This window comes from Cynocephalus volans, chromosome 14 (assembly GCF_027409185.1).
Source record: "Cynocephalus volans isolate mCynVol1 chromosome 14, mCynVol1.pri, whole genome shotgun sequence".
NCBI classification, from domain to species: domain Eukaryota; kingdom Metazoa; phylum Chordata; class Mammalia; order Dermoptera; family Cynocephalidae; genus Cynocephalus; species Cynocephalus volans.
The window spans coordinates 23,185,802-23,213,157 of record NC_084473.1 but is presented as its reverse complement, the minus strand read 5'-3'; the positions used below and the strand labels follow the sequence as shown (position 1 = coordinate 23,213,157).

At 32.5% G+C, this 27,356-nt stretch overlaps 1 protein-coding gene and 1 pseudogene across 1 annotated transcript in view; one reads left to right on the top strand and one right to left on the bottom strand.

Moving 5' to 3' along the window:
• The window catches only part of ATAD2B (ATPase family AAA domain containing 2B), a 166,484-nt gene that overhangs the window by 25,228 nt on the left and 113,900 nt on the right, over window positions 1–27,356 (top strand). Inside the window, exons 3-13 of the mRNA XM_063078237.1 lie at window positions 4,190–4,239; window positions 4,604–4,757; window positions 6,195–6,297; window positions 7,437–7,545; window positions 10,224–10,340; window positions 12,854–12,929; window positions 15,649–15,747; window positions 17,350–17,461; window positions 19,689–19,804; window positions 21,520–21,694; window positions 25,196–25,284. Of these exons, the coding sequence (XP_062934307.1) occupies window positions 4,190–4,239; window positions 4,604–4,757; window positions 6,195–6,297; window positions 7,437–7,545; window positions 10,224–10,340; window positions 12,854–12,929; window positions 15,649–15,747; window positions 17,350–17,461; window positions 19,689–19,804; window positions 21,520–21,694; window positions 25,196–25,284 (1,200 nt within the window). The remainder of the gene's footprint in view (window positions 1–4,189; window positions 4,240–4,603; window positions 4,758–6,194; window positions 6,298–7,436; window positions 7,546–10,223; window positions 10,341–12,853; window positions 12,930–15,648; window positions 15,748–17,349; window positions 17,462–19,688; window positions 19,805–21,519; window positions 21,695–25,195; window positions 25,285–27,356) is intronic.
• Window positions 15,084–15,439, bottom strand: LOC134362873 (small ribosomal subunit protein eS12-like; annotated as a pseudogene).

Genomic DNA, 27,356 nt, shown 5'->3' with positions numbered 1-27,356 from the left:
CCAGAATGTCTTTATGTAAATTGATCTTTATTATGTCTTCCTTATAAAAAGGCCTCAAAAATTTGGGGGGAGGAAGGGGGAGGTAGTATCCATCTAGATACCTTAGAGTGTGATATTCCTTTTTAAAAAATACTAAATATATTTTGAATAAAAAGCTTAAGTAAAGAATAATAATAAGTTTATTGTTTCTGTTTTGGCAAAAGGACAATACTTAGAAGTTTATATAATAATTTAAAAAGTTTTTTGAGTTAATTCATCTAGGAATATGAGTAAATGCTATACTGTTAGAATCTTTTGGTGTTTTAGATGACCTGAAAACATAATGCTATTTGACTTATTAGATTCAACATAATTGAATTATTAAGGAAAACTTGTAGTTAAAAATATTTTAGATTTTGAGGTAGTATACATTTAAAAAATCAGGAGTTATTTGAAGGCTTGTGTTTGATTTTGTTATGAACCTGAGAACCCTGATTCCTTTATTTTGATGATCTAAGCTCTTATGAACATCTAAGGTAAAATTATTGAAGTCTTTTCACAAAAATAATTTGTTAGAAAATAATAATTCATGTGGAGGAAAATTGAATATAGGTAAGAATTAGTATTAGCTGTGAAAAATAATGATTCCAACAAACTTGCCAAAGACCACTAAATTCTTTAAAGAAGTTATTGTTGATTGGTGAAATAATTTTTCTTTTTAGAGATAAGTAATTGGTTGAAGATAGAGGTAAAGGAGGACCTGGAACTTCTGAGTCTTCATAAGTGATTTGAGATAGAGTTTGAGTTTTCTTTTGGGGAGAAATTTGAAGGCCCAAATTTGTCAACATAATTTTAATGATTGATTTTTGTTGTTGTAAAATGGGGATTATTTTGGTCAAAAATTTCTTTAATACATATTCTTTTTTATCTTATATGTAGGAATTCACAAATATACATGCTAACCTATATATATGTTGTAGCTTACGAATATTTTGAGCATAGAATACCATTTTATTGGCTTTTGTCAGCTGATATTTATTTAGCCACTAGACATTTATTTAGTCATTTTGTGTGTGTGTGCGCGCACACATGTGCTGTTGGGGAGGCAGTCTAGGTAATGTGGCATGCTCTTGATGTCTCTAGAATAATAGAAAGGCATACTCTAAGATACAGATACAGAGAAAATTAAATCTTGGTAAGACTGAATTTGTACACTTAAATATAGCATGCTTTAAGATTTCCTTTTGTGGTCAGCTGATGAGTGAGTAGTGAGGTTGGGCAGAAGTATAACGACCTATGTTGGACTGCTGAGGGCAATTTAGAATTGAGGGCTGTAGCGGTTGGGTAAGTTCTGTCAGAGCTAGGGGCTTTTCTGAATCGAGATTTAGAACTCTCATAAATTACTAAATGCCTTGGGATTTTGTGAGAAATGGAGAATAAGTAGATTTTTTTTTTTTAATCCTTTTATTTTTTTGGTGGCCAGCCAGGTACAGTGATTGAATCCTGGACCTTGATGTTTTCAGAACCACACTCTAACCAAATGAGCTAACTGGCCAGCCAATACTGATTTTTTTTTTTTTTTTTTGACTTTTTCGTGACCGGTGCTCAGCCAGTGAGTGCACCGGCCATTCCTATATAGGATCCGAACCGCGGCAGGAGCGTCGCCGCACTCCCAGCGCTGCACTCTCCCGAGTGCGCCACGGACTCGGCCTACCAATACTGATTTTTAAGTCTGGTGTTAAACTGGTTTGTGCCCCAGATAATTTACATCTAATATAAAGTGAAACCGTCTCCATTTAAAAAATTCAGGAAACAGAGATGTAAGGAAAAATGCCCCTACCCATCTCCCTTTTAAAAAATAAACAGAGGGGCCTTCTTTATCATAAAGGATTTATTGGAGGATTCATTTAAGCAGTGATCCCATCTGGTTACATTTTAAGTGATTAATTTTGGGTAATATTGATATACAGAGACATTTAGGTTCATATTTTATTGTCTAGGCAGGCCAATCCTTAAAAATCTCAGTATTTTGTCTTTGTATACCCAAGTATTTCACGTCCTATCTCCTTTTTATTTACTTATTTTTTATTTTTCATGCTTTTTATTGCTTTTAATTTCTTTTTTTAAAAATTAAAAAAATTATCATTATACAGTGTAGTTGATTTTCATGACCCTTTACCAATTCTTCCTTTTTTTGTTGTTGTTGTTTATTTTTATTAGCTCCCACATATAAGTGAGAACATGCAGTATTTTCTCTTTTTGTACCTGGCTTATTTCATTTAACATAATTTTCTCTAAATTCATCCATGTTGCTGCGAATGGTAGTATTTCATTCTGTTTTATAGCAGAATAGTATTCCATTGTGTAGATAAACCACATTTTTCTTATCTACTTGTCCTATGATAGGCATTTAGACTGATTCCAACTCTTGGCTATTGTATATAGAACTGCAATAAACATGGGATAAAGAAAAATGATAATGGTGCAATGATGACAATAGTCTATGACTGTAAGGTAATTGGATCAATTGAAGAACAAAGTTTTTGTTTGTTTTCTTAAACATATCTTTCATTAGCAACAAAATAAAAGCCAAATAAGCATTGTCTTCTTCACAGCAGACAAAAAGCTTATTGTACTTTTTTCCAGTGATGTTGCTATTCAGAAAAGTTTTAGATTTCTTTTGTGGAATGATTTTAGAGTCTGCATCTTATTCTTTTGAATAATTTAAGTGGTGTAAAATTTCAGACAATTCATTTGGTGCCAAGACTTGTGAATAAAGACTGATCAAGCTGAGTTAATGCTGTGTTGGGTCTAAGGCCAAAATATATTTATAAAGTAATAAAATTGATTTTTCTATGTGGCTTTAAGTGGATTTTGAAAGTGATTATAGAGAATTCCAGAAATGCATTGTCCAATGGCAATATTGTTAGAATACATGTATTTTATAAATTTTATTACTTCATAGTCACACTCATGTGTCTGGAGAATCAAGTACAGTGTATACAAACATCCTGAAAATGAAATGTTCTCTAAGAGGTAGTACATTATGACAAGATAGTTTCCTTTTTTTTTTTCTTTCGGTGGCTGGCCATTATAGGGATTGGAACCCTTGACCTTGGTGTTATCAGCACCATGCTCTTCTAAGTAAGCTACTCTGCCAGCCCCCTAACAAGATATTTTTTTGCTGTTGTTTTCTTGGAAGGGTAGGAAGGGCTGGAGTTTTTGGTTTTGTTTTTGTTTTTTGACAATTCTAAGATGCACATTAATTTGAGTTTTTGTTTATACCCTTTAGTCATCTTGGCTATGACCTTTACTGTCCAGCGGCATTGTGATATATATTTATAATTTAACATGAAGAATGCTGGAATAACCAAAAATGTTAGAAGAGTTTTATTAAAAATTTGTGCAAACCACATCTATAGAAGACAGTCATATATATTTACTATTTTTAAATGCCCTTTCCCTTGTTTCTTTAATTTTTGAAAATAATTGTTGAGAGTTTACGTTAAACTGTCTTAGTTTACGTTGACAGTTCTTTTATTATATAGCAATTTAGTTTTTGTTTTTGAACTTTCTGATTATACTAAGAAGTACTGTAACTTTTCTTTAAGTCCTCATGTTTTAATGACCTTTTTAGTATCTTCCTAGTAACTTAACATTTCTCTTCCTCCACCCAAAAAGGAGAATTGTAAAATGATTGTTTTGAGAAATTAGCTAAGTTTTCATTTGTTAGTTTAAAATGCGTAATAAAAAATGTTGAAGAAATTATTAAATGATATTGCTTTTCAGGTACGTTTTTTCCTCTTACTTGTTGTTTGAATAGATTTGTCATTGTTTGAATTTTATTTTGTCAGTCAGTAACAATAGTTAATGTCTGTGACCACTGTTACTTATGTACTCTGTTAATTTTATGGTCCATGTTAAGTATAAGCCATTTCATTGGGATTTTAATTTATGGAGTTGATGACAGAATAAGTTCAGTTTATAATCTGTTATTAAAGCTTTTCTTGAAATAATGAAAATGACTCTTAACTAGATAGTATATTTTATTGTTATATTACCAATTTAGAGTTAAAAAATGTTGTCTTTACTCTTAAAAATGTAATATTACTAACATTTTAAAGATTAAAATAATTCAAGCAGTATTGCATTTTTTGTTTATCTAAACAAATGTTGATGTGTTTGCATATTAAATATAATTGTGTTCTAGGTTAACTTCTCAGCCTGGTGCTACATTACAAAACGGACATAGTAGCTTATGTGAGTATTCTGTTATAAAATTGGTTAGTATTGAAATTCTCATAATGGTGTTACAGTAATTAAAGTTGGGAAAAATAGAGTGATTTAATAGTATGCTCAGCATACAGTTGGAAATGGCTAGATTTCAGTTATAGTAAAAATGTACCTAATTGTTAAACTTAGAAAAATCAGTATAACTGAAATAATTTAAAGTATTAAAAAAGATTGTAAAGTGGTTATAGAAATTTTAGAATATTGAATATTGAAGCCATTTAAGAGATTATATTCAACTTTTCGAAGTCTTTTAAGAGTATGTTTTTGATTTTTTTTCTTTTCTTTTTTTTGTACTCTGTACTTTGAAACGGAAATATTTCTCTTCTTGTAGCCCTTCGAAGCCATCCCCTTCGAGGGGAAAAGAAGGGAGATGGAGACCTTTCTTGTATAAATGGTGACATAGAAGTCAGAAAAAGTTGTCGTTCCAGGAAAAACAGATTTGAAAGCGTGAACCAGAGTTTGTTATTTGATCAACTAGTAAATAGGTATGAATACTTATGCAGTAAGCAGTTTCATTTGTTAGATTTTTAAGCCGGTTATATTTTTAAAATAACTTAAGCACTGACTTAGCAATAAATACAATTCTTTTAAGTCTTAATTTGAATTAACAATGGTTAGCAATGATTGCCAGTTTTTACATCATTTTAGTAGATTTAATATAATTTGTGTAGTAACTAATTTTCTCCTTTCCTTTAAGCTCTTGTGCATAGTTAGATAATATAAAAAATAATTTTAGTCTGTCTTTGCTATGGTCCTTTGATATTTGCTCATTTAACATTTGTGGTTTTGACAATATTCTTTCCTTTTTTATTTTTGGGTGGCTGGCTGGTATGGAATAAAACTTTTGACCTTGGTATTACAAGGCCATGCTCTAACCATCTGAGTTAACTGGCCAGCCCCTGTTTTTGATAATTTTTAAGCAACATTGTTTCATTATTGATACATAGTAAATACTAGTTTTGCTTTGTCAAGATTTGGAATTGAATTGAAGTTGTTTTGAATCGAAGGTGTGTTTTGAGACTGGGTTTGTGGGATCGATTCACTTAGCTAGTGAGTAAGCCTAGGTGACCATCAGCTCAGTATATACATCCATAAAATTTTATTCATCTCAGATAATGCATCATCCTGCTTAATCCTTATAATGGCCCTGGAGAGGGAGATCGGTATAAACCGTATGTGACAGGAAAGGAAATTATATTCTATAGTGGTACTGTCAAATTTGGGTATAAATTACTATTTGTTAAACACTTAGATCCATATGTGTATACACAGTAAAAGTTATATAAGATTTTGTTAAAAAGATAAAATAAAAATTGCTAAGATGTTAGCATGTGTTTCTTGGATGTCAGTGTTCTACTCTAATTTCTAAAAATATCTGTTCAGTTACCCTTATATTAGCTTTTTCAATAAACTTTTCACAAATCCTTTTGTTCTATACAATGTTGTTCTTAACACCACCTTTAAATGAAAAGATTGAGTTATTATGATTTATTTTTTTCAGTGCAATGGATCTGGTAGTCATTTATTTGTAGTTATTTCCATTATGGATTTATTTATTTGGAAACTTTTTTTTTTTTTTTTTTTTTTTTTGTGGCTGGCTGGTAAGGAATCTGAACCTGTGACCTTGAGTTTAAGGCTGAGCTCTAACCAACTGAGCTAACCGGCCAGTCCTATTAATTTGGAATCTCATGAACAAAAGCCTTATTTTTTTAGATTTTATTTTAATAAATATATTAAGGTAGAAGATGTTCTGGTTCCATCTTTTTTATAAGGCATTGTCTTCTGGTAGATGCCGGTTATGAAAGAGATATTTAATTGGTATGTTATGTGCATAATTATACTTTGATGAAGAGCTCTTTTATGTGTATGACACAAGTGCATGGTCCCACCATTGTCTAAACCCTGGTTTTATTTGGTTGTAGTACTGCTGAGGCTGTACTACAGGAAATGGACAACATCAACATCAGACGGAACCGTCGATCAGGAGAAGTAGAACGACTTCGAATGTGGACAGATACAGAATTTGTGAGTATATTAACTGTAGCAACCTTTGCAGATATTTTTTATTTTGATTGAGGAATTTAAGGAAAAATGAGCAGCAGTTTGATTTTTTTGTTTTTGAATTAACATAATTGTTCCTTCCTCTTCATTTCCAACTTAGTTTGGGATTTTATTGCTTGCTTTCTTCTTTTATCCACTCCCCTCTTACCACAACCTTCCAAAAAAGACCCTGCGCACTTTTGCCAGCCAGATGAGTCATCTTTTTTTTTTAATTTTATTTTGTCGATATACATTGTGGCTGATTATTGCTCCCCATCACCAAAACCTCCCTCCCTTCTCCCTCCCCCCTCCCCCCCAACAATGTCCTTTCTGTTTGCTTGTCGTATCAACTTCAAGTAATTGTGGTTGTTATATCTTCTTCCCCCCCCCGGTTTGTGTGTGTGTGAATTTATATATTAATTTTTAGCTCCCACCAATAAGTGAGAACATGTGGTATTTCTCTTTCTGTGCCTGACTTGTTTCACTTAATATAATTCTCCAGATGAGTCATATTAACGTGCACTTCTGATTCTGTCACTCTTCTGATTTGAACCTTTAATGGCTTTTTATTGTGTACTGAATTAATTAAAAATACCTTGACCTTTATAATTTGGCTTCAACTTTATCTTCTCACACACCATTGCCCCAAAATAAACAAGTCATTCTTGTTCCCATGTCTTTTACTTCTTTTAATGCAGTCCTACCTTTGTTTCAAGGTTCATTTCAAATGCTGCATCCCTTCCCCCTATCTTATATCAAGAGGAGAGGGTCTTTTCTTTGAGTTCTAGAGTACTTTGTACTTCTCTTCATGGCATTTCACTTGTTTTACTTTGTTTTATTATTACTTGTGACTTGTCTTATTTCCTCCTACTAGGCTATAATTTGCTTGAGGGAGTAAGTGTGTTGACATTGTATGTTTTTAATTTTTAAATATTTTATGTTATATGTTTTTTCATTTTGTCTCTTCATTTATTGAGTTCAGGAAGCTCCATTTTCACAAATATGTGCCTTGCAAATAGGTGCTCAATAAATTTTATTGAGCAGGCATGTCACATTGGGTTGAAGTTATTTATAGTGGAGAATAAATGCCATGTTAATATATGACAGATTTCTCTCTTTGAAAGGAAAATATGGATATGTATTCAAGAGTGAAAAGGCGAAGAAAGTCACTGAGAAGAAATAGTTATGGGATACAAAATCATCATGAAGTTTCTACTGAGGGTGAAGAAGAAGGTTTGTAAAATACCTTATTAAATACATACTAGAGGGCTGGCCTGTGGCTCACTCGGGAGAGTGTGGTGCTGATAACACCAAGGCCAAGGGTTTGGATCCCATATAAGGATGGCTGGTTAGCTTACTGGGTGAGCATGGTGTTGACAACACTATGCAAGGGTTAAGATCCCCATATCAAGTCATCTTTTAAAATAAAAATAAAAATAAAAATAAATAAATACATAGATACGTACATACATACATACTAGAAAGTTCAGGTGGGAGGGAAGAAAAATAATATATGTAAGTAATGTATATATAATATTGCCAGATGGGTAATTTTTGGCTTTTGAGGTCTCTATTGTATAATTTGAAATAACAAATTATTTGGCTTCTGAGTTTTCATTTCCTTAAAGCTTTTAACTGTACATTATACATTGTGTAATATATTTCATTAGTAGCTATTGGTAGTCCTTAAGTGACCTAATGTGGTATGGCATTTGCCATCATCTAATTTGCTTGCTAGGTGAAGCCTCTTTTGTACTTAGGCACCTTCTAACTGGAAGGTTATTTTACTGTCCGTAGTCTGTATATCTCTGCTTATTTGCATCTCAAATTTAGTTATGGACTGAGGAATAAGTGAAGTTTAGATAAAGACGGACTGCTAATTTTAGTGGAAGGGGTTGTAGTGTTCTTTTCCGAGGGCTGTCTGGGTTCTGAACGGTAGAACCCAGTCCAAATTTGTAGGGCTGGAGCTGGGAACATGATGAAAGCACATTGGCCCTATGGATTATAAATTGATGACCAGTACACCTATAGGATTTAATTCTGTAGGCAGTAATCTTTATTGAAATAGATTTTCAGAATATTTGGTGTATTGTAAATGCAGATTAGTAGTTTTACAAGGGAATCTCACTAGTTCCCACTATTTGTGTAGCTTAGATGAAGAAGAATGCACTTGTTTCTCAAATTCTCAAATTAATATTATATTAGCCAGTTTTGAAGAGCTGATATTTCTAATGAAGTTACTTTATTGAGCAAATATTGTTGTTGTTACAGCTAGAACCTCTATATTGCTTCCTTTGGAGAAAATCAGTATAGGTGAGACAGATTTATGATGTGATTTTTGCCTTTTTGTGAACTGAACACCTTTGTAGAGTTGCCAAAATAGATATGTCATGTATAGAATTTTTGCCCATAATAAATAGTGTGTTATCGTATAAAAAAATTTTAAAAGTAATTTTTTGAATGGTTTAGAAAACTTATTTGGATGCAAGTATCTTATAGTATTTTTAGATAAATAATATTGTATTTGCTGATTTTCTTTACAATGTAACAATAAAGAATTTTCAAAACTTGAAATAAGCTTTCAGATGTCATGAGTGAAATGTAATGTCCTTTGCAGTTTTAGTCTTCTACTTCCCTAAGTATCACTGGCAGCTTTAAAATTTTTTCTTGTGCTCATAATGAATGTGTTATACTGATAATTCTTGTGGTTAAAAAGTTAATCGTTAAATATGAGGGGTCTTCAAAAAGTTCGTGGAAAGATTTGTATTATCTTTCTTATTTCTTCTTCTTCTTTTTTTTTTTTTTGGTGGCTGGCCAGTACGGGGATCTGAACCTTTGACCTTGGTGCTATAACACTGTGCTCTAACCAACTTAGCTAACCGGCCAGCCCTGTATCATCTTTCAGTTTCTTTTTTCTGTGAACTTTTTGAAGCACCTCTGTATATCACATTTGGGGCTCATATTCCTATAAATTTTCATCAGACTTTTAACTGTTAATAGATAACACATCATTGCTATAGCCAAACCACTTTTTAAGAATACATTTAGGATTTATGTACATTATAATTTTTTTTTTAAGTGTACAGCTAGATGAATTATCATGAAGTGATCACTCATATCAAGAAATAAACTATTACTGACACCTCAGAAGTCTGTTTCATCCTCTCTCCCAATTTCTGCCGGTACCATCCTCCCACAATGTAACTAATCCATGCTTAACTGTTGTCAGTAGGCTTATCAAACCATTATAGAGTATTGCCAACAAAAATTGCTCTTGCTGTAACATTAGTAATTACCTTGTAAGGATATTTTTTTGAATTACCAAGCGGTATTTGAATACTAAACTTAGTGGTTAACTGGGCATAGATTGAAGTTTGCTGTAGTTTGGTAAAATTCTAAGTTATCTTCTCTTATTGTTTTGTATGACCAAAGAGATCAAAAGTTCCTAAGTAAATCAAGAGGTCACATCTGATCACAGTGGCTTATTTAGCAGAGAACTGTATTAATCATTAGTAGGAAAAGCATCTTCTTTTTTTTTTTTTAAGGATGACTGGTAAGGGGATCTTAACCCTTGACTTGGTGTTGTCAGCACCATGCTCTCCCAAGTGAGCAAACCAGCCATCCCTATATAGTGATCCAAACCCGTGGCCTTGGTGTTATCAGCACCACACTCTCCCAAGTGAGCCATGGTCCAGCCCTGGAAAAGCATCTTCTTTTAACATCTATCTAGGTTGATTTTTAATTATATTCATTTACGTTGTATTATAAAATGTTGACACTTTTACGTGTCACCTGTGTAGAAAGAGTAATGGATAAGTGTACATATTCAGTTCTAGAGTGGATCAATCCTTGTGGGTTAAAATAGTGTTTGTTTGTTTTTTTTTCTTTTCCTTTTTGTATGGGAAAACTAGAATCTCAAGAGGAAGATGGAGATATAGAAGTTGAAGAGGCAGAAGGAGAAGAGAATGATAGACCATATAACTTGAGACAGAGAAAAACAGTGGATCGATACCAAGCACCTCCAATAGGTAGGCAACTCTAAATAACTTCTTTCCGTTTTGTAGTTGAGTAGCTTACTCTGTTGTACCCCTTTTAATAAATTATTATTGCTAAATTTAAAAGAATGGAATCTCTTGTAGGTTTCATATATCTTTTCCTATATATACTTCAATGCATGACACACAACTGAAAGAATTTAAAGTACATGGTAGTAACATTGAATTATATATCACATGTACAAGGGTACTTCAAAAAGTTCGTGGAAAAAAAGTCTTGAAAGACAATACAAATATTTCCACGAACTTTTTGAAGTACTCTTATACATTTTATTTATAGAAGCTTATTTTTAGTGATAAAGACTGCTCATGCTTTTGTATCACTGTGTAGTTTATAGAGCACTTTCATTTACAGCTCTTCTTTAGGGCAACTATCTCAGTGGTCCAAGAGATTAAGTAATTTACCTGAGGTTACAAAAGTGGTACACAGCTGCACCTTGGTCAATAGCTAGTTGTTGTTGGTTTTTTTTTTTTTTTTTTTTGAGAAGGAAAAAGTTAAAAGTTTATCTTACTGCTACAAAATTTAATGACAAATAGCTCCACAGGCACTGTTTTGTTAACCCTTTTCCAGCTCTTGGAAAATTCAATCACTATTGATCCCCTCTAATTTTTTTTTAACTGAGATATAATTCATGTACCATGAAATTCACCATTTTAGTATGTACAACTCAGTGTTTTATAGTATATTTACAAGATTGTGCAGTCATTACCACTATCTAATTTCAAAACATTTAATTACTTGCACTCCTTCCTCTTCCTCTTCTTCCTCTCCCTCCTCCACAGCTCTTGGCAACCACTAATCTACTTTCTGTCTCTATAGATTTGCCTATATATGACTTTTTGTCTGGTTTCTTTCACTTAGCATAACATTTTCAAGGAAGAACCTAGATCTTACTGAAAATATTATACTCTAAAACAGTGATTGATTCTCTGGAGAGAATGTATCAGAGGTATCTCACTAGAAGCTGGCCCAAATATGCTAACATCCCTCAACTCCAGTATGAGTCACTGTCACGGATATCTCTGTGACTAATGGAGGAGGTGTGTTATGGCAGAAAAAAGGTTGGGAACCATTGTTCTAGATTTTGTTTTTTTAAAGAGAGTTTTATTGAGGTATAATTGAAATATAGTCTGTTACACATATTTATAGTCTACAATTTGGCAAGTCTTGAAATATATGTATATCTATGAAACTGTCACACAATCAAGACAATGAACATGTTCATCAACCTCCCATATTTCCTCATGCCTATTTGGAATTTACTCGCACCCCTCTGTGCCTCCCCCATTCCAATCAGATCAGGCAGCAACTGATCTGATCTGCTTTGTGTCACCATAAATTATTTTACATTTTCTCTAATTTGATATAAATGGAATCATACAATATGTAGTCCTTTTTTGGTTGACTCTTTCACTCAGCATAATTATTGTAAGACTTATCCATGTTGTTGAAAGTAATGACAGTGTGTTCCTTTTTATTGCTGAGTAGGTTCCATTCGTTGTATGGATACATCATAATTTGTTTATTCATTCATGAATGAATATTAGGATTGTTTCCAGTTTTTGTCTATTTCAAATGAAGTTGTTATGAACATTCACGTGCAGGTCTTTGTGTGTACATATGTTTTCATTTTTCTAGTAAATACCTTGGAGTGGAATGGCTGGATTTTATGATTAGGTGTATGTTTAGCTTTTTAAGAAATTGCCAAACTGTTTTCCAAACTGATTGTACCATTTTCACTGAGAGTGTATGAGAGTTCCAGTTGCAACTTTTTTGGAGATTTTGAGGTATTTCTCTCAGTTATTCCTATTTATATCTGTTTTTAGCTTGATTGAGCTGATGTGTAAACAATAATTGATATTTCTATTTGTACAAAGTTTGTTTTTGTGCCAGTACTGAGATCTATTTATCCTGCAGGTAGAGGATAGACTTCTATGGTCAGTCTATTTAATTAATTTTAAAAAGGTATTTATTATAGTTTTAGTTTGCATTTTCCTACTTGTGTTAAACATCTTTTCATGTGCTTATTTGCTAATGGTATGTATTTGGTAAAGTGTTCAAAGCTCTTGACCATATTTTCATTTGTGTTGTTGAGTTTTGAGATTCCTCATATATTCTGGATATTAGACCTTTAACAGATATATGATTTGCAAATATTTTCTCTAAGTCTGTGGCTTGTCTTTTTATTTTCTTAATAGTGTCTTTTGAAGAGCAGAAGTTTGTAATTTTGATGAACTCTGGTTTATACAAAATTTTTTTTTAGTGGATTGTCTTTTTGGTATCTAAGAAATCTTTGTCTAACACAGATACAAAATAACATCTGTAGAGTGATTATTTGCAACTTAATATTATTACTACAAAATTTTTATTTTTGCTGTGCTTCCAGACAAAGTTTGGAACTTGAAGTCACATGATTAGGTTCTATTCAGAAAGTTAACTTCTGCTCCTTTAATATATTAATTTATCAGTTTATTTTTTCTTTTAGTACCAGCTCATCAAAAAAAGAGGGAAAACACACTGTTTGATATTCATAGGTCTCCAGCAAGACGAAGCCATATCAGGTAAGTTTTGTTTGTTTTTGAAAGCAGGAAATATTTGCATCTGTGAGGGAGGGACTAATTGAATCTTTCATTCTTTCTTTACTTAGAAGCTAATAGCAATTACCTTTTCTAAAGCTACAAAGCTCTCTGGTCTCTTAGTAGAGTTGAATCTAAGTGACCTACCTTGCTTTCATTTGAAACATTTGTTCAGTTTGTCTTTGATACTTTTTTTTTCCTGTTGTCCTTTCTTTTACATGTAGGAACAAAGGAAGTTTTCTGTTTTTAAAACTTTATCTTTTTTATTTTATTTTCTGAAAAGGTAATTCTGAGAAACATTGTTTCTCTACTCATGCAACACTTCTGACAGCAAATGTGTGGGGTTTTTCACACCGAACGATTTTCCAACTCTTTGGACACCAGCTGGGTGGCCAGTAATTCAATTCAATTCAGTTCTGACACCATTTACCTGGAATTAGCATCAGATCCCAAAATTTAGGGCTCAGTCCCACAAGACTGCCCCTCTGTCCAGATGCCAAACACAAATCCAGGCCTTCTGTACTTCTGACTGACTGGGTATAAATTGGGGGTCCATACAACTCTCTCCTCAGGTTTGATGATTTGCTAAAACTGCTCACAGAACTCAGGGAAACACTTTGTTTTACCAGTTTACTTTACCGGTTTATTATAAAGCATACAAGTCAAGAACAGCCAGATGGAAGAGATTCATAGGTCAAGGTATCTGGGAGGAGTTGGGGGTGTGTAGAATTTCCATGCCCTCTCTGGGTGTGCCATCCTGTAAGCACCTCATTGTGTTCACCAACCTAGAAGCTCATCATATTTCGTTGTTCAAGAGTTTTTGTAGAGCTTAATCTCCAGCAACCTCACCCCTCTTCCTTGAGGTTGATGGGAAGGGAAGAAAGTTCTAACCCTCTAATTACTTGGTCTTTCTGGTAACTGGCCTAATGGTGAGGCAGTCTAGGGTCCCTGCCCTGAGTCACCTCATTAGGATAAACTCTGGTATGATCAAAAAGGGTCTCCTGAATGACTAATACAAGGCACTCCTAACAGTCAGGAAATTCCAAGAGTTTTAGGAGTTCTGTACAAAGAAGGGGGTATAGAGGACAAAGAAGACCAAATATATTTGATATTATACCACAGTAATATATTCCCCATGCTCAAAGACAAAAATTAAAAAATGAACATGAAAAAGCTTTTTTCTATCCTTAGTAATCTCTCACTCTCTTGCAATAACATTGTTATTAGTTTGTATAACCTTAAAGAATATTGTTACAGGCGTGTGTGCATACACACGCAAATACCAATGTTATTCCTTCTTTTTACACGAAATATGCTGTGTGCTGTCCTATACCTTGCTGCTTTTTTGCCTATTTTAAGATCAAGTTTTTACCTTCTTATTATTGAGTTTTCAGAGTTATTTACATATGATAGATACAAATCCATTGTCAGATACTGGTCAGCTGCCTCCCCCCAGCAAAACAAAACAAAACAAAAAAAATCCATTGTTGGATATGTATGTTGTGAGTACTTCTCCTGTGCTATGACTTGCCATTTATTTTCATAATGATGCCTTTTGAAGAGCAAATGTTCTAAATTTTTTTAAACGGACTTTTTATTTTGCAATAATTTAAGCTTTGCTGAAAAGTTGCAAAAATAGTACAGAGAGTTCCTGTATATCTCTTACGCATTTTACACCATTGTTAGCATCTTACCGTATTATTGGGATACATTAATGAAAACTAAGAACTGACACTGGCACATTACTACTTACCAAACTTCAGACTTTATTTGGATTTCACCAGTTTTTCCATTAATGTACTTTTCTGCTGCAGAATCTAATCCAGGATACCACTTTGCATTTAGTCGTCATGTCCCCTTTGATCTGTGACAGTTTTTCAGTCTTTCCTTGTTTTCCTTGACTAGCATACCTTTAAGGGTTTGGAAAGTAAGCTCCATCTCCTGGAGGAGGGAGTATCTACATATACTACTTGGAACTCTTTTGTAGGGAAGTGGATTCTTTTCCCCATTTAAAAGTTTTATTCACTCATTTGTGTTTTCAGTAAGGACTTATGTATATTTATTTCATATTTTGGGTTTATAGTGCAGTGCTGTGTTATTTATTTTGTTTCCCAATATGAGCCAAAATTTTTTTTTTGTTCATTTCTTGCACTTGAAGTACTCTTTGATGACATCCTTGGTATAAGATTCTTTGCCATGGTCCTTAACTACTACCAACCACTTTACAAGGTTTTCCCTGCCAGTTTTACAGAGGCCTACCCATTCCCCTGGTTTCTTGTATCAATCTTAATTAAGCTGATTTGGTGTTCAGCACAAAGAGTTTCTGCCAACTTGACGTACATAGGCTCATCACAGTTGGATGCAATCACACAGAGATGGGTTTGGCCCTTTTGTAAGGCTTTGGCAGCTTCATGGATGAGGGCAACCTTCAGCATCTCTTGAAAAGCAGTATTAACATCCATTTCACCTCCAGCAGCAATTCCCTCCTCAGCCATGACAGTGGTTTATGGATGAAGCCAAATCTTGAATGCACCTGAGCTCCTTGCTGCTCGGCAGCGGCAGGGAAAGAGTGAGGGCAAAGATGTTAAATGTTTGCTCAGTGCATTTTCTACTGAGCTAATTGTATATTTGATGCTTACAATGTGTTTTTAAAAACCATTTGCTACTATAATGGTTTTAAGGATTTTATTCTCTTTAAATATAGGAGAAAAAAGCATGCCATTCATAGTAGTGACACAACTTCTTCTGATGAAGAACGCTTTGAAAGAAGAAAATCAAAGAGCATGGCAAGAGCAAGAAATAGGTTAGTAAATTTTTTAGTGTTACTTCCATGGTAGAAAATAGGAAGAACAGTTTTCTTTATTTTTTTGAATGAGTTATTTTAAATCTATACTGGAATTTTGCAAATATTGGTATTCGAAAGCTATTTTAGACTAGAGTGATGCATTGACTTGGTTTCTGCTTAGTAATTCTAGCAATAGAAATCTAACCTTGGGAATTTTCCCCTAAATTACTTAGACTGTAAGTACATGTAATAAAGTGTGAACACCTAAAGGAAGGAGAGCCAAGGGGAAGAGGCCAGCCTATATGGCAGCATCTGTCTTTTCCTCTGTACCTCCCCTCTAATTCAAATCCATGTAATGAAGCTGATTTTAGGTGCTTTTAATGATTATAATATAGCACTCTGAATAAGATATGGTTTCTAATAGAATTATCTCAGGAGCCCTTGGATTTTTACTGGAAAAAATTATTTTGTTTTTGTTGTTGGTTAAATGAGTGCCTCTGGTGGTCTTTGCCTAACTAGGCTAAATGACTGATTACTACATGGTTCTCTAAAATCTCAAAGAATTTTCACTGGAGGAGAAAATCTGTATTTGTCTAGTAAATAACTGAAGTGAAATTATAATTTATTTTTAAAAATTGGGTTAATTTTCTAGCTTATATTTATAGTAATAAAGATAAATTATATTTAGAAAATTTACATTTAGCAAAGCATTTCTATAATTTGGCATTATATATTTATTTTAGAAATATCAAGTTTTCAGTTAGCACATCTTGGAAATGAGTTTGTGTTGGTGTAGATTTAATTCTAAAAAAGAATTCCTTGTGGACGAAGGAAAGAAAACGTAAGAGAAAAATCTAAGTTTAAATAAAATAATTTAATGTCTATTTAATCTGAACTATTCTGATAACCTCCTTCGAGAGTATATTTTTAAGGCAGATTTAGGATTCAGAAATGTTAGTGAAATTACATTCATTATAGAAGCTGTACTTTTTTGAGGCTGTTTATGTCATCTTTTGGTGTTTTTTCAAGGTTAGAAGAGGAATTAGGTTGTATTTACTTAGGTGATAATAAAATTAAATAAAGTAGTATAGGATTTTAGGTAGCTAGAGATCTCTCTTAAGGTAGTTACACAAAAGATAAAGCTTAGTTCTCAAGATGTGATCTAGAATTGGTTTCCTTTGAACAAAAGGGAAAGAATTTTTTTCAATCGTTTAGACCAAATGAACATAACCATGTAATATCTGAGGTTAAATTTAAATATTATAATAAAGCCTGATTTCATGTAAGAGCTGTATTTGTAATAAGTATAGATCTGTTTTTATTTTATAGTTGTATAATATAGGCTATCAGGTATATTAAGACATTTCCCTAAATTGGAATAGATTGTGCTGTTTGGGTAAATAGATCAATGATCATGTTTGCTTTATCTAGTGAAATAACTTTATTTTTGGTTAGTTGAAAAGAATTTAGGAAATGTAGTTAAAAAATATGAAATCCTTTGATATTATTTTCTGGCTTATGAGATAAAGAAAGAAGAAAATGTGTCCAAGATTTAAATTTATTTTGACATTAAAAATGTGAAATTTTAATGCAATTTACTTGGATTTTTATAAATTTCAGATGTTTGCCTATGAACTTCAGAGCAGAAGACTTAGCTAGTGGTATTCTCCGAGAACGAGTGAAAGTGGGTGCAAGCTTGGCTGATGTTGATCCAATGAACATTGATAAGTCAGTAAGTTTTGTAGATGTTTTTCTAGAAGTACCTTTAAAAAAAGTTTTTTCTTGTTTCTAAAGCAACACATAATAAAAGTAAAAATTTCAGGTATGAACAGTATTAATGTTTTGATGTATGTGTTTTGGAACCTAAGAAACCGGGTCACATGTAGTACGTAGCCAGGTTTTTCCATTTCAGTGTTACTGGAATACATGAGGGTAATTCAGAAAGTTCATGGAAAGATTCATAATCTCTTTTAATTCTATTTTTACATAAACTTTTTGAAGAATCCTTGTATAACAGGTAGGAAATGAGGCTGAGAAGTTTATAAGGGGCAAAGCCCCGTAAACCATGATAAGCAATGGGCTGTTGTTGAAACTGCTAAGTTGAATGATCAAATTTACGTTTTAGGTAGGTCACTCTGGCTATAATGTAGTTAATGAATTTTGGGGGTAGTAAAACTGGCATTAGGGAGACTGGTTTGGATGTCATTGTAATCTAGTAATTGGAATAATAGTCATGGTAGAAAGTAGGATAACAGTATAAAGTAGATGGATTTGAGAGAGTTGAGGATTGAATTCACATATGACAGAATTTGGTGAATTAATTGCTTTTGGGGAATGAGGAAGAGAAACAAATTGAGGGTATTACCCAGGTTTCTGGCTTAGGTGGCTAACTGAATAATGGATGTATCGGATGCATATGGATGGTTCCATTATCTGAAGTAGGAAACTAAGAGGAGGACAAAGTGTTTGAGGTGGGAAGAGGATTTAATTAGTTGTGGACATGTTTTAGGTAGCTGTGGTATACCACAAATGAAAGTAACTTGTAGGCAATTGGTTGTTTAGGTTTGGCATTAAGGAGAACTATCTGGGCTAGAAATTCATATGTGGGTTATCAATTTAAAGATTATTGATGTTGCTATGGAAAATGATGCTTGTACCCAGGGAAAGTATGTAGCATGAAAAGAGACACAAAATTCAGAGGACATGGTAGATTCTTTCTTACTGTTAGTAATATCTTATCTTGAGGGATACTTTGGAATAAGTTTATTGCATAAGCAGGAACTTATTCGATATACATTTTTTTGTTCCCATAAATCTATATACCATAATTTAACAGACTTTCATATGAGAGATTTGCATATATATTTGAAGATGAATTTTAACTATCTCCTATCTGAAGTCATAGAGGAAAATATTTATCTTATGTTATTAATGAAGGCCTAAGGAAATTTCAGAGTATTGAGTATGCCAATACTCCCGTTTCTAATAGTACATTTTCTCAGAGGGCATTACCTAATGCTTTGTTTACCAGGATCTTAGTCTTTTGAATCTAGTTAACTTTAGATGTTTCTGCCAATCAATTAGAGTAACTATTTCTTGAAAATTTGATATCATATACAAGAAAATTTAGCTTTTCTTAGAATTTTTCTGTTATTTAACCTCTGTTTTTATTTTTCTAGTTTACTTAAGTTTTTCTATCATAGTAATATATTCATTGTAAAACATTTTCAAATACCATAACAGAATAAAGAAGCAGAGAAAGACATCTCCTGTAGTCTAATAGTCAGAGGCAACAACTGTTAATATTTTGGCAAAATTTCTTTCAAGCCTTTTTTTCTATACACTTTTTTCTTTATATAGTCTTTTAGCTATTTAAACTATTATGGGTGGGAGGAATAATCTTTGTTGCTTCTGTGATACATTAGTGTTTCTCAAACCATTTTTCATTGTTGTCCTGTAAGGAGAAAAATGAAAGTTCTCCCTAATTAAAGAAATTAAATATTAAAGAATAAGATTTTGTCAGTAAAGGATGAGCTTTGGAAGGCCACAAACAATTGTAATAGCTAAGATTTTCTTGCCCTGCCACAAAACCAATTGCCCCCTTGGGTATAGTATTGCCCCTGCTGAGAATTCATGTGATATGTAATACTTTGAAAGGGATTTAAACTGTTAGAGTATAAATATAACATTTCTTTAGATACCCATTAAAGTTTTAGGTTGGGCATTAATCCTGGTCCTGAGTTCCTAGATGAAAGAATGGATGTTATATTTGCCTGAACTGAAATAAGCTTGAATTTTGATGCTGACTTTTTTTTTCTACACTGATTTGTTGTTCTGTTCAAAAGCTTCTGCTGAAGGCATGCATTTCTGAATCATAAGACTATTTCATAAATTTTAAAAATTCTATAAATAAAACACATAAAATTATTTTATTTTAAACTTTTCCCCTTTTTTCCAAGGTGCGGTTTGATAGCATAGGTGGATTGAGCCATCATATTCATGCACTAAAGGAAATGGTAGTATTTCCACTTTTATATCCAGAAATTTTTGAAAAATTTAAAATTCAGCCTCCAAGGTAAGTAATATCTTTGATGTTTATTATTGTTCTTACTGTTAATTTATCAAATTTTAATTAATTAGTAAAGGATTGTAAATATATATGAAATATATGTATTTATAATATAATATATATTAACACATATATGTTACACATTATATATGCTATGCTGTATATAATATATAAATATTATAATATATAATTTGATGTATTCTAGCAATGACAATTAGGAATAAAATTTTATTATTTATGGCTCAGAGGCTGTGGAACTAAGAATGTTCTTGAAGTTTACATTTCAGGATTTTGGAGTTAGGCATAGATGAGATTCTTTTTGCAGGCCCTGAATATACAACTGGATTGCCCAAATAGATTTTTCTGAATTTGGCTTCCTAACAGCATCAAGTTTGATGCTATATGTTGTCTAGTTTTGGAAGGACAATTCCATTAAAAGTGTTTCTATGACTTGACAATGTGGTATTTTTGAAATAGGGTAAGCTTGATTATTTTTATGATTAGATTGTGTCTGATCATGAGGTGGCTAGCTAGTGAACTACTAGAAAAGGCTGAGAAGTTATGTTAAAGGAGATTGGACAGAATAAAATATTCTGAAGGTATACATGTATACTGTTAGATTTAAACTGATAAATGTCTATTTTTATTGAGGAGGCACTTTTTATTCAGGTTTGGTTCTGATTTACTTTCCATGTGTTTAAGGATATGGAAAATCTTGTTAAAGTTTCATCTATTTGAGTGGATTTAAAAGTTGGCCTATAATTCTATAGTGGCTTTGTAAAATCAAAATAATAGTTTATATGTCTTTTATGAGATTTTTTTTTTTTTTTACAGCTGGCTTGTACAGGGATTGAACCCCCTGGACCTTGGTATTATCAACACCATGCTCTAACAAACTGAGCTAAATGGCCAGTCCTGTCTTTTATATGACTTAACTTGCATTTTAAATATCATTACTTTTTTCAAAGCTATTAAAGTAGTGTAGCCTTTAGAGAAACTTAAAACAGAGTTATAAGCAGAAAGTGTACTATGAAACTCTCTCCCCCTGCAAGGTAATACTATTCCTCAGGGTTGAACAATTTTGTATATTCTTTGCAGGTTTCTTTTATGTATATATTAATTTTATATTTTGCCCGTATTATGCCATATAAATATTTAATATAAATTAAATTATTCAATACCCTTGTGTAACTTTTTGTTTTTCAATCTACAGTATATTTTAGATACCTGACTGTATCAGTAATGTATTGTTCTTTTTGACAACTTACTGTTATTTTATTTTATAGAGGTAATAGTGCATTTAATTGTTCCTTATTTATTAAATAGCATTTCTTTTTTCATTTTTTTATGGTTAGAAACCATGATCTATTGAACACTTATTTAAATCTATCTTTATACATTCTCTTGAGTATTTGTATATGATATATTCTAAGATATGAAAGTTCATATGAAAGTTCTCGGTCACAGAGAAATACATTTAAAATTTCAGTATATTTTGCCAAATTACTCTGTACTTTAATTATTTCTTGCCTACCAAAGCTTGCTGCTTTGAGGAGTCAGAGAGGTGAAACTTTTGTCTGTGTACTAGAAAAAGCTTTATCATATCTAACAATGACAATATACACTAGTACAAAACTATATGGGAGGGAAGGACATCCTTTTAAATTGGTTACCAGTGGTGGTGGTAACAATGTGGTTTTCTCGATTCTTTATTCCTCTAGGGGCTGTTTGTTTTATGGCCCTCCTGGCACAGGTAAAACCTTGGTTGCCAGAGCATTAGCCAATGAATGCAGTCAAGGAGACAAAAAGGTGGCTTTTTTTATGAGAAAAGGAGCAGATTGTTTGAGCAAGTGGGTTGGTGAATCTGAAAGGCAACTTAGGCTTCTTTTTGATCAGGTAAGAGAAATCAGCTAATTTGAGAATATTTTCTTTAGAATACTTAATACGTTTAGTTTGCAAATGTAAACTGTTTATGAGGATGTATATTTTCCAATCGGTATGCTAAATTTCAGATCAATGATCTGAAATTATATGCTTTAGAGATATCAAATAGCAGTTTTACTAATACTTTTGAGTATTTATGATGATTCATAAAACATTTATTGAAGTGCCTACCAGGTATACAATAAATATCATGTTAGGTGCTTTTGAGAACCCAGTAAATAATATACACTCATATATCATTAGATTATAATCCAATTGAAGAACTGGAACAGACTTAAAAAGTTAAATATCTGTGCAAGAAATCTCACAAAGCAGTGTGTTATTTATTTTCATGAGTTGTAAATACAGTCTTGGAAGAGTTCAGAAATAAGTGAATGCTTTTAAAAGGCAGAGTGAAGTGAGTGAATATCATGTAGGCTATCTCTACTATTTATATATAACAGTAACTTTTTTTTTTTGTAACAGTAACTTTTAAAATGTTCTTTCCTGTACCTTATAAAAATTAGTCCTGATATAAATTTAGTTTTGATTGAGTTAGTGAAGGAAGCCATTTATATTTAGCAATGCAACTTATATTTGATTATGTCTGAGGAAATTCACATGAAATAAAAAATGCTTTTAGCAAGCATTTATTGAGTAGCCATTACTGAGTTGATGTGTATAAAAGTCCTTTGTAATTGGGCAAAGCACTTCAAATATTATTTTAAAATTATTATTAGTATCAAAAACTGCTATGTTCTATATAACGGATTTAGAAAGAGGAATAGGTAAGATTCTTGCCTTCAAGGTGTTCAGTGTCTAGTGTCAAGGCAAACATATGAGGGGTCTTCAAAAAGTTCACTGGAAAGATTTGTATTATCTTTTAATTTTATTTTCCATGAACTTTTTGAAGTACTCTCTATGTACCTGAATGCTTCAAGAGAATTTATTAATAATTGAAAAATATAACTATAAAATGACATTGATAGACAAAGGAAGAATTGGCTTGGGAATGCTGACATATTGTCCAGTGACTTCATTTAAAATTTTTTGACATATACTTTTTAGTCAGTTCATGCTGTGGGTAGGAATGTCTCTTGGTTTTGTTCAAAACCGTGATATAAATCTTACTACTTCTTTTATTTAAGGTTATTTTATTTCTGTTTCATAGTTTTCTTGGTGGTAGGAGTAGTTGAAATGTTAGCTTTCTTTTTTTAAAAAATTGCTAATAGTCATGATTTTTTTTTTAAATGAAAGATTCTACATTTCTAAATTAAGGACATAGTCTATGCACTAAATGAAACAAAGGCAGTACTGCAATATGTTGTCTAAGAAAAATGTTATGTATCTGGCTTTAACATTACATATTATAACTTTAAATAAATCAGAGCGGCTGATCTTTAGTAGCCTATTCTGTACAATGGGGGAAATAATACCCATCTCGCCAAATTACTGTGAGATTTCACTAAGAAGAAGTATATGAAGTACTTATCAGTGACTGGCACATAATATACTTTATTTTCCTTTTGCAATTCTGTGAGGCTATTGTTGTAGAAAACAGCTATTTCTTTCATGTATATAAAAATAATGATCAGATCTTTATTCCTCTTATTATATAATTCTAGTTCTTTTAATTTTTCTCCTGAAACCCAGATTTTGTGGTTGAGTTGTCTTCCATTTCAAATTATTGGAAACACTGTAAGTTTAATACATATCCTATCAGTCAGGGAGAAATGGAAAAATTCATATCCATTTCTTAGTAAGCTGACCTTCCTGTGAACTAAGAATTTGCTTTAAAGTAATTTTGAAACACAAACTATATAATGTACACATTTAGATTACGTGTATACAAAGTTTAATGTAAACACAAACTATATATATATATTTAAAATTAGTTTATAAGTATAGCAAATTATATGATAAAAACTTTTCATTTGTAATCTAATATTTATCTTAAATTAAGTTCCTACTAGATCTCAGATTTAAATGAGCAAAATGGCACTGGGAAAGTACCAGAAGAAAACACGTACAATCTCAGAATATGGAGTATTCAACTATGGAAGAAAAGACCCAATATATAAAAAATTTTTTAAGATTCTGCATGGCAAAAAAACACCTGTGTTGTCAGTCCATTTTGTGCTGCTATAACAGAATACCACAGATTGGGTAATTGGTAATGAATAGAAATTTATTGGCTCACAGTTCTGAAGGCTGGCTAGGAAGTCCATTATCAAGGAGCTAGCATCTGACCAGGGCCTTCTTGCCGTGTCCTAACATGGCAGAAAACATCAGATGGCAGAAGGGGAGAGAAAGAGAGTGCGCAGAAGATTAGGATGAACCCATTTCTTCAGTAATAACCCACTCCCTTGATAACAGCATTAGTCCATTCTTGATGGTGGAGCCCTCATAACCTACACTCCTCTTAAAGATCCTGCCTTTGAATACTGTCACAATAGCAGTTAAATTTTAATGTGAGTTTTGAGGGGACAAATATTCAAACTATAGCAATACCATAGACTAAGCTGAGAGATAAATGATACCCCTTGCAGAAAAATATTTGCATTTCTTTTACAGAGGGCTAATCTTAAAATAAATATATAGTTCTTAGAAATCAGTAAGCAAAATACCAGTGATTCAGTGAAGTAACGTGCAAATGGTATGAACAGAAATTTCGTAGAAAAAGCAATATAAATGGCTACTAAAGATGTAAAACACACTCATCTTCACTCGTAATAGAAAGAAAAATTAAAACTAAACTGAGATAACATTCTGTATCCTGAAAAAAATATCAAAGATCAGTAAGTTTGGTAATATATTGTTGATGAGCACCCTTAAATATTGCTGGTTAGAGGGTAAATTGGTACATCAGTGGAAGGCAGTTTGCAAATATCTAAATTAGAAATGACATGTGCCTTTTGAGCCAGTAGTTCCAGTTTTAGAATTTATTATATTGATATGTTTATATTCATATGAAATGATAAATGTACACAATTATTTATTACAGCATTGTTGATAATAGGAAAATATTGAAAACAGCCTAAATGTTAACACAAAGGAGACTGGTTTAATTCTGTCCCATGCATACAGTGGGACATTATGTAGCTGTTAAAAGAACGAGGCAGATCTTTATATATTTAATATGGAAGCTAATTAAGATATACTGTTATATAAAAAAGGCTACTGTATGTCAAAGGGAATGTGTATAATGTGCTATGATTTTTGTTTAAAAATACATTTTTCATGTGTGTGTGTATAGAGGTGTATGGAAGAATGAATGAATTGAAAACAGCTTACTGGTACGAAACCTTGTGGTTGGAAACTGGGGTGGCAAGGAGATTTCCTTTTTATGATAAACTCTTTTATATCTGCTACATGTTGTGCCATTTGCTTATATTACTTATTAAGAAAATACAGTAATTAAATTTTAAAAATGAAAACTAATACAATAAATAACATTTGTTTTCTTTTTACTAGGCATATTTGATGAGACCTTCTATAATATTTTTTGATGAAATAGATGGATTAGCTCCAGTTCGCTCTAGCAGACAAGATCAGATCCACAGGTAATTTTTCCTAATCTTATTAGGTTGGGTTTTTTTCACTCATTGACTTAGTATTTAGCCTTAGCCCTTGGCTAAGTGCTATAAGACTTACAAAGAATTTTAAAATGTAATCTGTGTCCTTGAAAAACACTTTTTTCACATAGCACAGGAGTCAGCAAACCACAGCTTGTGGGCCAAATCCAGCCCTCTCCCTGTTTTTGTAAGTGAGTTATGTTGGAACATAGCCATGCTCATTTCTTAACTCTGGAGTTGCTTTTGTGCTACAAGAGCAGAGTTGAGTAGTTGTGTCAGAGATCATATTGATTAAGGCATTTACTATCTGGCCCTTTACAGAAAAAGTTGTCAAATCCTGAGTTAGCATAATGTTTTGAAATTTCACCATGTCATGTATACTAACATTTCATTCCTTTTCATTCCTCAGTAGTAGTCCTTGATGTGTGTGTGTTTACGAAAATTTATTGATTTGCTAATTCACCATCTGATGGAGATTTGGTTTGCTTCTATTTTTGGCTGTTTTGATGATGCTGTTAGGAAAATTTGTATACACATTTTTGTGTGGACACATTTTCCTTTCTATTGGTTAAATTACCTAAGAGAGGAATGGCTGGGTCCTGTGGTAAATGTATGTTTCGATTTATAAGGTAACACCATACTTCTTTCCAAAATGGTTGTACCATTTTATGTTCCTGTGACATGATAATTTCAGTTGCTCCTCATCCTTGTCAACACTTGGTATTGTTACTCTCTTAACTTTAACCATTCTAATGGGTGTATAGTAGTGGAATTAATTTACATTCTTCTGATGACTAATAGTATTAAGCATCTTTGTATGTACTTATTGCCCGTTTGTATATTTTCTTTTGTGAAATGTCTGTTAAAATCTTTTACCGTTTTTTTTTTTAAAGAAATCAGATTGGATGTCTTACTGTGTTGTAGTCTATATATTCTTGACACAAGCCCTTAGTTGGATGTCTGTTTTTGTTTTTTTTTTTGGCAGCTGGCTGGTATGGAGATCTGAACCCTTGACCTTGGTGTTATGGATCTGTGTTTTGAAAAATTTTCTGGTAGTCTGGCTTCGATTTTTGTTTGCTTAGCTATGACTTTCAAAGAGCAAAAGACTAATCTTGATAAAGCCAACAGTGCCTTTTATGTCTTGCTTTAAAAAAATTGCCTAAGCCAGTGTGTCAACAATTTTCTTCTATGTTTTCTTCTAAAATGTTAATAGTTTTAAGCCCTTACATTTAAGTCAATGATTCATTTTGTTAATGTTTATGTATCAGCATGAGGTAAGAGTTTTAGTTAATTTTTATAGATGGTGCCTGGTATGGACTGAAGTTTATTTTTTTCATATGGATATCCATTTGTTCCAAAACCATTTATTGAAAAGGTTACTTTGTTGAATTACTTGGCAAATTTGTCAAAAATTAATTCATATAAGTATCTGTCTATTCTTAGATTTGTTATTGATTCCATTAGTTTATAGGTCTATCCTTATGCCACTGTCTTGATTACTATACTATAGCTTTATGTTAGGTCTTCTTAGTACAAGTCCTCCAATCTTATTCTTTTTCAAAATTGTTTTTTTTTTTTTTGTCTTTTTCGTGACCGGCACTCAGCCAGTCTGTGCACCGGCCATTCCCATATAGGATCTGAACCCGCGGCGGAGCTCCCAGCGCCGCAGTCTCCCGAGTGCGCCATGGGCTCGGCCCTTTCAAAATTGTTTTACTGGTCTATTGCCTTTCCATATACATTTTAAAAACCTATTTGTCAGTTTCTTCAGAAAAGCCTATTGGGTTTATTTGGGATTGCACTGAATCTGTAGATCTATTTGGGAAGAATTGTCGTTATCTGAATGTGGGGCTTAAATTAAAAAACCTGTGTACTGTGAAGGTATCTTGAGATCGAAAATGAAACAGGCAACCCCATACAGTTTACAAAGAGTTTATTATCGATGGTGACTTACATGTAGGGAAGAATCTGGCATACAGTGATCCAGGGCTGCACAGCTGTTCTCCATAATACCTGAAGGGGAACCAGGAGTTTATAAGCAGCTTGGAGACAAAAGTGGAACT